The 9,977-nt window shown below is 41.9% G+C and overlaps 1 protein-coding gene across 1 annotated transcript; it reads left to right on the top strand.

The window, feature by feature from the left end:
* Positions 1-1,737: 1,737 nt before the first annotated feature.
* LOC137545228 (fibrinogen-like protein 1-like protein) lies at positions 1,738-6,232 on the top strand. Its single transcript, XM_068266351.1, has 2 exons — positions 1,738-1,762; positions 5,589-6,232. The coding sequence occupies exons 1-2, from the start codon at positions 1,738-1,740 to the stop codon at positions 6,230-6,232; spliced, it is 669 nt and encodes a 222-aa protein (XP_068122452.1).
* The last annotated feature ends 3,745 nt before the right edge of the window (positions 6,233-9,977 follow it).

The raw sequence follows: 9,977 nt of genomic DNA, 5'->3' as shown, positions 1-9,977 counted from the left end.
TTGGGGGCACCTCTAGCTACCTAATACTGAAGGTTTGCGTCTGGCCAATTCTTGGGGCTACCAGTGACTACCTACATGCACCAGTGACTACCTACATGCTACTTAATACTAATGGTAGCTCTGGCTACATAATGCTGGGGGACTCTAGCTACCTACACTGGACAGGGGAAGCAATGGAGAGGTGACAGGCAGCCAAGCCAGCCAGCACAGTACTGTTTTGCAGGCATTCCCGTTGAGAATTGAATGGGCAGTAAATTCAGAATTATTGCACATTTCAAAGTGCATAGTATGAATGCATCCTAAGAGGCAGTGTAATAACAATAACTGCATTTGTGTGAATTAGCACTAATGCTGATAAGGCCTAATCTAGCTGTGTACTAACTATTCATTTATCTAACTTATTTGGACATATATTTATATGTACTATGGACTGGCAGATGATATTGTAAAGAATGTAAGGACTTTGTACCTGATGGACATATTGAGACAGCAGAGAATGGAAGCAGTGCTGCATTACTACAGATATCTGAGGCGGTAAAGAACAGAATGCAAAGAATGGGTGAGTGTACATGATATAGACAAGGAAGGAAATCTTTTAATCTCATTGCAAAATGTTAAGATTATTACCGCTGATCTCATTGAGGAATTGTAAGATTAGTAGCCTTCATTCTGCCTCAGTAAACAGCTGGAACAACTACCTGAATACCCCTGCACTGCACTGCCTGAGTAACCCTGTGGGTGCCATCCATCTGAGCAGATCCCTGGTAAATTGGTGCAGTCATTAACAATCATTAAAAAGCATTATAGCATTGATAAAAAGTACTGTTTCTGAACAATCACTACTAGAGCGAATGTATAACTAAATGTAAAAATGATGTATTAAAAACAATAAATACGTTTTTGAAACAGCTGGTAAAAGTTCCTGTAATTTTCTACATTGTTGCCTGATAGGGGAGGGAGGTCAGTGGGAGCCCTGGCAAAGCATACTGCTGAAACAAACCAATAGGAACACTGCCTCCCCAAGGAGGTGTCTCATTAGTCCACCACTTAGTGGACCAATGAGAATCCTACCTGAGGAGGGAGGTAGGATTCAGGCCTAAATAAGATACAACCTCAGTAGGTCTGTGATATTCATGATTATTGCAGAAGGAGCACACAGTACCGCTTAACACCCATCAGCCCTGCAGAAGATAAATCCAAAATCCACAATATGGTACAAGCTCAACTGCAATCCAGAAATATTTCACATTATTTGCTTATAAGCACATACATATATCACTGCCCCAGGGTTCTTCCTAAGGGCTTTTACTGCACAGTGACAGTGGTGCTGTTATAAGTTTTTCAATTTAGACGTGTGGCTCTGGTTAAAAAAAAAAAAAAGGACACATTAATTTGGATTTTTTTTCTTAATACATAAAATAAATAAAAAAAGATTTTTTTTTCCACTGGGCCTAATTAATACATAAAATAAAAATGAAAAGAAAATAGTTTATGCTCTTTATAGTAGCAAAAGGAGATCAAGTTTATTTGCTAAAAGATTGCAATGAAAACTAGGGTCACCAACAGGTGTCAGGTCCTGGAAGATTACTGCTGATTGGTTGTTGTCGATTACTGTGCTTTGACTGTTGTTCCTTGTCATTTTGAATAAACCTGAATTAACTTTTTTTTTTATTATATCCCTTAGGAATTTTTACCTGTCTCTGGATGTCGTTTTTTGTTTTTGCTGCTTCCACTAGGATGAAATCAAATGATGATGATGATGGTAATGAACTCACAGGCATGGTTTCTCAAAAACTGATATCAATGTACTATAACGTGTGATTTAATAATTATCATAATTCTGTGGTTTAAAATTAAGGCAAGTATTAATTTGGGTGCACTCCAAGAACAAAATAAGAACTTTTGGATATCTCTATATCTCTGTTAAAGGGGGTTGTAACTTACAAAGATAAAAAAATGCATTAAAATAGTACCATAAATATATATGTAAACCCTGTTTTATAAAATGCGTACCTATTTATCCCCTAATTTTTTTAACCTGAAAAATTGCCTGAAAATAGTTAGTGCCCCCAATATATATGGCATGCGCAAAAGACCAAAACCAGACCCAAATGAGCCTGTTACCGGGGTGATTGCTGCTGAACGACAGACCGCGGGGGGACTTCACCTGCTCTGCTGAACTTGATTCCCTGGACTGCTTTGTTTCCTATGCAACTTGCATAGTTCAGTGCAGGGAAAAGAGGCCTTTCTGTCAGTTTGCAAGGCTGACTGATTTGCATCCACTTGTCATGCAAATTGCTTGTCTGCTTGCTTTGAAGGTTTCTAGTATAAATGTCATTTCCTCCCAGAATTCCTTGCTTGACAATGACATAGTTCCTCATTAGGGAAACTAACCTTAGAGCCTCAGCATCTTTGTTGCTATATTCTAGTTATTCTTGGGGAGTGCTCCTTGCATTCCTATTAGTGCAGTCAGGTTGTGTATAATGTGTACTGCCTATTCTGTCTTGTCTGTTCGATTGTACTATTGCCAGTGGTGGCTGTTAGTAAATCGTTCTGTCCTGTTCTAAGATCGCTTGGAGTATAACCTTAGCTGCGGTTGCTACTGGTTACTCCTTCTGTCTGTCTTGTCTGGAATGAACGCTTGCTGTTGTCTGGTGTGAGGCAACCGATTAGCAAGCATTCGCGTTATCTGTTTGTTTTCATTCTCCGTGTTCATTAGTTAGTCAGGGTTGGTATGTTTAGCCACTGTTACGCTTAACGTGCGGTGGCCGTACAGTTAATGCGCTTGTCTCTGTTGCGCATATCGAGCAATTTGATCTATCTTGTGTTGCTGATAGCAATCGCCTCTCTTGCGATTAGCTTTCTTACTCTGGTCTGTTCTGATGTGATATGTCTACCGTCGCTGGGTGGCGAGTAGATTGGTATACATTCACCTAGTCTGTCTCTGTTCTTGCTTTCTTCTGAGTTGCTACCTTGTTGCCCAGTCTTGTTCAATCGTACAATTTCAATTTGGCATCTGTGGCTGTACAGAGGACTTATCCCTCTGTACTCCACAGCTCCATCTGCTGGTTGGAATTCTCCTCTACAAACCTGTACTGGGTACTTTGCTTCTGTGACTGTGGCGATTTCCTTTTGCTTCAGCGCACGTGGTGTGCGCTGACTGGAAATCACCCGCAGATTGTTACATTATATATATATATTTATTTTTTGAGTTAATATGGAGTTTCATTTCATTTAATGTGTTTCTACACTTTTTAACCATTTTTTCATTAGATGGCTCTCTCTCCCTTTCTACCCTGCCAGTCTGTGCATAATTATTTCTTTCATATTACCACACATTTCTTACTGCTGAGAGATTAAAGTAACTCTTTGTGGCCAGCATTGCAACTGCCACCATGGCATATTCTCAAAAGGAAAAGCTGCAGTTTTACTCACAGAGAGGTGTTTCCAAGCATCTCGGTTAGAATGCCAGAAATGGTTCAGCAAAACTGGTTTTAAGGACATTTTAAATTGTTGCTAGTTGAGTCCAACTTGAAAGCCTTATATTGACACAGAGAGTGTTGTCAAAAGGTTAGTAAACTAATAGTAATTTTTTTTTCTTCTTTAAAGTTCCACTGAACCCAGCATCAAACCTATGGAAAAAAAAATGTTTTCCAAATAAAAGTCAGCCTGGCCTCCCGTCTTGTGCCTCCATGGTACCATTCAGTTGCAGTCCACAGATTAAGAAAAGAGTCCTGCATCTTAAAAATGATGCTGACACCGGAACTGCTTCTTGTGGTCAGCTTTTCACATACAGCACCGTCCACATGTCTCAGCTCTCTCTCTGTGCACTGAGAGCTGAGGTGCTGCTAAGACCATGCACAGAGGGGGGTTAGAGACTGGGCGATAAGGGAGTGAAACAGGGCGCAGGCTGGCACGGAGGTCTGCCTCTTTCTCCTCAACAGCTAACAGTATTATATTTGACAGGCTTTGCCAGTGGAGGAGTAAAAAAGAAAGATTGTGGAGCCCTGGGGGAGGGGGGATGCTGGACAGGTATGGAGGGTGCTGTAACTTATGTCACAGCACCATTTAAATGGATATTTTTTTGCTCTCTTTTATTCCGTATTCAGTTTAAGGGAACTTTGAATAAAATAGTGGTGGTGTGACTGCAGCTGCATGCAGCATTCCACTATTTTTATTTTTTTTAAATAAATCAAGTATGGCCTGATTTTTCTCAAGTCAGGTACCTACGTGAGACTGAAATTACACAGCTGTTAATTTACCATCCTTTCAGTGATCCCCCTGTGTCACTTCAACAGGTTAGGGGCTTAGGGCTGGATTTTTTTTATTACCCAGCAACAGATTTTTATTTTTTAAGTGAACCTGAAGTGAAGAAGATACACTTATGAGATCATGAATTGTATGTGTAGTATAGATGAAAATTAGAACATAAGTAGTATACAATTGTATGTGTAACATGGATGATAAGTTGAACATAAAAATATGAGACTCTTTTCTATACTACTTTACATGTTCTGTTTAATAACTTTCACGGATAAGAAAGATAAGAGGATTTCGGCACTCCAAACCAATCATTACTTTATTGAAGCATGGTGCAGAAATTACAACTGAGAACAGAAGCTGCCTGTATTGACAGCTGTTTCACATGTAACCACGCCTCCTCAGGACATCAAGGCACCAGTTTTAGAACTTTATTTTTCAGATTGCATCAGACTGTGATGGCTTCAAGCGATCAGCAAAGCGCTGCCAAAGCGCCCGGTGTAAACTAGCCCTCACTGCTGCAGTTTAGAATCCACACTATTTAGCGGAAAAGGATACAGAACTAATGACCCTTTCCTGCAGTAAAATCACATTAGGATCTTTATCTCACTGAGAAACAGCTGTTTTAGCTTCAATTCCCTGTTCAGGAAACTGGACTGAATTCGACCAACTCTGGAATACCGCTGCCACGCTACGAGTGTATTACGCGGCATTAACGTGTGTATTCTACAGTTGTAATACTGTGCGATGTGTGTGTGCATTAATATTAACGCAGTTTAATGAATCAACCCCCATGCCACCTATCCCTCCAGGTACGCTTTAAGGGCCCATTAACACTGGAGTGATTAGGGGGCGATTACCGCTAATCGGCAGTGCGCTAGCGCTTTAAAAAGCGCTAGAGCAATACTAACTTAATGGCAGTGATCTCACTGCAGCGACTGCCGCCAATCTCGGGTGAATTGTGATTAGTTGCAATCACAAAATGCGGCGCATGCAGCATTTTACTGCGATTCTAGAGAGTTCGCGATACAGTGCTTAAAAAGCACTAATCGCAATCACTCAAAAATCGCAAGAGTGTACAGTGATGTTACCATGTTAATCGTGGTAAAATCGCCTGTTTTGTGATTGCCAGTTTGAATGGGCCCTAAATACACTCCAGGTTTGCTGAATCTCTTGATACTTGATACTGGAGATGCTTGGAGATCTTTCAGTAAATCAGCAGATGTTAGGAGGTTCCTTAGTAAATTAGGCTCATTATATTCATGTACATCTTATGAGGCTGTTGCCTGGTGTTATATATTTATACATCTGAGAATTTCTTCTCTTAGAGTTTCCAAAGGACTGCAGTGAAATCCCTGGGTACAGTGAAAGTGGAGTCTATGTTATCCACCCAAAAGATTCTACTCACCCACTTATTGTGTATTGTGACATGACAACCCACAGCGGGGGCTGGATTGTCATCCAGCGTAATTCCTTCAACTCTGAGATTACATGGGATGAATCATGGACCACTTACAAATATGGATTTGGAAATGTTGAGAAGGACTATTGGCTGGGCAATGAGCATGTGCATCAGATTACTAAGCAGAAAGCCTACCAAGCACGTTTTCTCATTCAAGATCAGAACAATGAAGAAAAAATTGCTGACTACAACTTTATAAGTGTGGAGAGTGAAGCTAATGGCTACAGACTGAAGTTGGGCAGCTATATGGGCACTGCAGGAGATGCAGTGTGTTCAGCACAAGCAGGAGCCACACATGACAATATGAAATTTACAACAAAGGACAAAGACCAGGACATCCATAGTGCTGTCAACTGTGCTTCCACCTATGGTGGAGGGTGGTGGTACGCAGCCTGCTTTGCCTCCAAGCTCAACAACAAGAATGGTATACACTGGCAGGGGCTCTGCAATGGAAACTGTAAAGGGTCCACCATTTTAATACGCCCTGCAGATTACTGCATCTATCAGTAGTGTTGTTGTTCCTGCTCAAATTAAAGTGTAGGTTAAAGTGTAAAGTGTACCTGTAGGGAACAATATTGTACCTATGGGGTACTCAACTCAGGAGGGGGTAGCGTCTGGATCCTAGAGAGGCTTCAGCGGTGTTCCTACTCTGGACCGTTCCAGCACTGGGACCCCTAGAAAAATTGCTTGTGACATGCGCACTAGCACTGACCTTCTCACCTTTCTTAGGTAAAAGTCAAGCTGATTTGGTCCATGCTACTGCATGCACAAGCCATCTGCACCTCTGCAGTAGCACGGACCCGTTTGGGATCGGCTTTTTTTTGCCAAAGCCTGAGCCGGTCTTTGGTTCTATGCAGGCACAGTGTAGCCGTGCTTTGGAGGTCCCAGCGCTGGTGGAGGAGGATGGGGAAAGCCTCTCCAGGATCCAGAGGCTTCTTACTACCAAGGTAAGTATCCATTTGCTTGCCTTGTAAACCTTTCAGGTTTGCTTTAACTAGTTAACTGAGGCGGTTTTCCCCCTTATGGCTTAGAGCAATTTTCACCTTTCAGCACTCCTCCCTTTTATTCGCCAATAACTTTATCACTACTAATTACAACAAAATGATCTATATCTTTTTCTTCACCACCAATTAGGTTTCCTTTGGGCGATACATTATGCTAAGAATTATTTTATTGTAAATGCATTTTCACTGGAAAAATAAGGAAAAAATGGAAAAAAAAATTCTCAGTTCTCAGCCACTATAGTTTTAAAATAATATGTGCTACCTTAATTAAAACCCACATATTTTATTTACCCTTTTGTCCCAGTTATAACCCCATTAAATGATGTCCCTTTCACAATGTATGGCAACAATATTTTATTTGGAAATAAAGGTGTATTTTTTTTCAGTTTTGTTTTAACTACAAGCACTTTTTTGCAAATAAAAATGTAATATACACTCTTGACATACATCATGTTTAAAAAAAAGTTTAGTCCCTAAGTTTACTATTTATGTATTTTTTTTTCAATGTAACTTTTTTTTTTAAATGAAAGGTTTTATTTGGGTAACTATAAGGCCTCGTTCACATCATTTAGCGCAGATGGCTGTGCGATCAGAACGCAACGCGTCCAATCGCACGCCATCTGCGCTCCTATGCGCTGCGCTGCAGATCCCATTCATTACAATGAATGGGATCTGCGCTGCGATTCACAAAAATGCATGCAGTACGCGATAGCGCAATCGCGCTGCCACGCAGCGCATATGATGGGAACGGTAGAAGGGCTGTCTATGCCCTTCTACCGTTCTTGCGTGTCGCACACTATACGCGCTGCCAAAATGCGCACGGCAGCGCGTATAGTCTGAACGAGGCCTAAGAGGGGGGAAGGAGGGGGTAAGGAGTTAATCAATGCTATTTTAAATGTATTTAAAATAGCATTGAAGTTTTAAGGTGTAATTTTACTTTTTGGCCACTAGATGTCCTTTATTTGGAATTAACTTTTGACAGCATACATGCGTTACAGGAAGTAATGCGTGTACGAAATATATTAATTTTTGTTAAAAAATGCCAGCATCTCATTGATGCCGGTCTTCATTGATATCGGACACTTAGATCAGTGAATGGGAACTGTGTTTTCGTTCACTGACCTGTATACCAACAGATCACAACAAGAACGGCATGTGGGAGCCAACAGGAGCGCATACAGCAGCGAACGCAACGATAGACTACTATCTACCTCCCCGGGACTTCAGATGAAGTCCTGCGGGTCGTAGATATACCGCCCATAGCGCGCTAAGTAGTTAATGTCATATTTGTTCCAAATATTGCAGGCAAAGAGTTCGAAATCTAGCACCAAACTTTAGCAATTTTCATTGCAACTGGGTGTGTAAACCACTAGGCCCTGCAGTGGTCAATCCATGAGTGCCATTAAGCAGGAGTCCTATGTGAAGAGAAGCATGCAGCTTAACATGGACACCACCTACATTTTTGTGATAACAGGTGTCCTGTTGGATCACACGGTTTACCTGAAATATAACCCCACTCAGGGCCATTTCACAATCCCAGGCTATGGCAATGTTTTGGTCCAGCTAATTAGAACGTGAGTATAGTTGGATAAGAAAGTGAGATTTATTTGCATTGTATGCTGTGCAAGATTTTGAGTCCACTTTAAAGATAACCTAAAGTAAAAAAAAAATGAGATTAACTCACCTGGGGCTTCCCTCAGCCCCCTGCAGACGATCGGTGCCCTCGCAGCCCCGGTCCGATGGCCCAGGACCCGCCGGCGAACACTTCCGGTTTGGCCGTCACCGGCCGACAGGCATGGGAACGCGAGTGATACTCTTGATGCTGATAGGTATGTTTTATTAATTTTAAGGAGATCAGGTTATGTTTCCTAGAAGGTTAGTGGAAGAGCTTAGTGAGTTTTGAGGATAGCAGCAAGTCTTCAATGAAGTTAATGGCTACAGAGAGGAAAATCTATTGGGTGAAATACTGTATATACTCAAATATAAATCTAGAAATTTAGGTCTGACTCACTAAATAAAAGTATAGGGGTTGACTTGTACTCAAGTCGGACCTAAACTCATAACCTTTGCAGAGCGACCCGTAGCGGCCAGCATGCTTTATAATCCCACTCCCTCTGTCACTACATTGTTTAGCTTGTATAGTATCCATTTCCTGTAAGTCACTGGCACTTTTGCCAACCAATGGCTTCAAAACTGAGTACACTGTTTAAAGTGTGTAATATTAATGACATTCCCATTTGCACCAATTTACCCAGAGGTAAAAAGTGTCACTTACCTGGTAAGTGACACTTTTTTGATAAAGAGCAATGTCAAGAAAACAAGGAAAGGGTAGGGAGAAAGATACTGGGTTGCAGTGCTTACTAAGGAGGGGGAGTGGATAATGACTGCACTTAAAGGGATACTGTAGGGGCTCGGGGGAAAATGAGCAGAACTTACCCGGGGCTTCTAATGGTCCCCCGCAGACATCCTGTGCCCGCGCAGCCGCTCACTGATGCTCCGGCCCCGCCTCCGGTTCACTTCTGGAATTTCTGACTTTAAAGTCAGAAAACCACTGCGCCTGCGTTGCCGTGTCCTCGATCCCGCTGATGTCATCAAGAGCGCACAGCGCAGGCCCAGTATGGCCTGTGTCTGCGCAGTACACTCCTGGTGACATCAGCGGGAGCGAGGACACGGCAACGCAGGCGCAGTGGTTTTCTGACTTTAAAGTCAGAAATTCCAGAAGTGAACGGGAGGAGGGGCCGGAGCATTGGGGAGTGGCTGCGCCAACACAGGATGTCTGCGGGGGACCATTAGAAGCCCTGGGTAAGTTCAGCTCATTTTCCCCCGACCCTCCTACAGTATCCCTTTAAGGGAAAGGCAGGGATAAGGGCTGTAATACGTTATGCAGTACAGTCACCCCTCCTGGTCCACAAGTGCAGTCATTAATTTTCCTGGGTAGTCTAATACTTGAGTCACTAAAAATTACAGTTTAAGAAGGTCAAGAATTAGAGTTGACTTATACACAAGGTCGACTTATATTTGAGGATATACTGTAAGCATTTGTGACTGAGTAATACATTAGCATTACACACTGGTCAGGGTTAGGGTTTTTTCAGTGAAGTGAAGAGTTAAGGGTTTTCGCAAAGTTTTGTTTTGGGTTATGCAGGGCTTCAACAAGTAAATAGTTAATTAAGTTTTAGACACAGGTAGTTAAGAAGGGTTAGGGAAAGGTTTGGAAGTTGGGGTTACTGTATGTCAGTTGGGGGATGCAG

This window comes from Hyperolius riggenbachi, chromosome 2 (genome assembly GCF_040937935.1).
Source record: "Hyperolius riggenbachi isolate aHypRig1 chromosome 2, aHypRig1.pri, whole genome shotgun sequence".
In the NCBI taxonomy this organism is placed as follows: Eukaryota; Metazoa; Chordata; class Amphibia; order Anura; family Hyperoliidae; genus Hyperolius; species Hyperolius riggenbachi.
This window is presented reverse-complemented; position numbering and strand designations above follow the sequence as displayed.

Coding starts and splice junctions, on each gene's coding strand:
- LOC137545228 (XM_068266351.1), top strand. CDS start 1,738: ATGAAATCAAATGATGATGATGATG. Junction 1,763..5,588: donor ATCAAATGATGATGATGATG/GTAATGAACTCA, acceptor TTCTTCTCTTAG/AGTTTCCAAAGGACTGCAGT.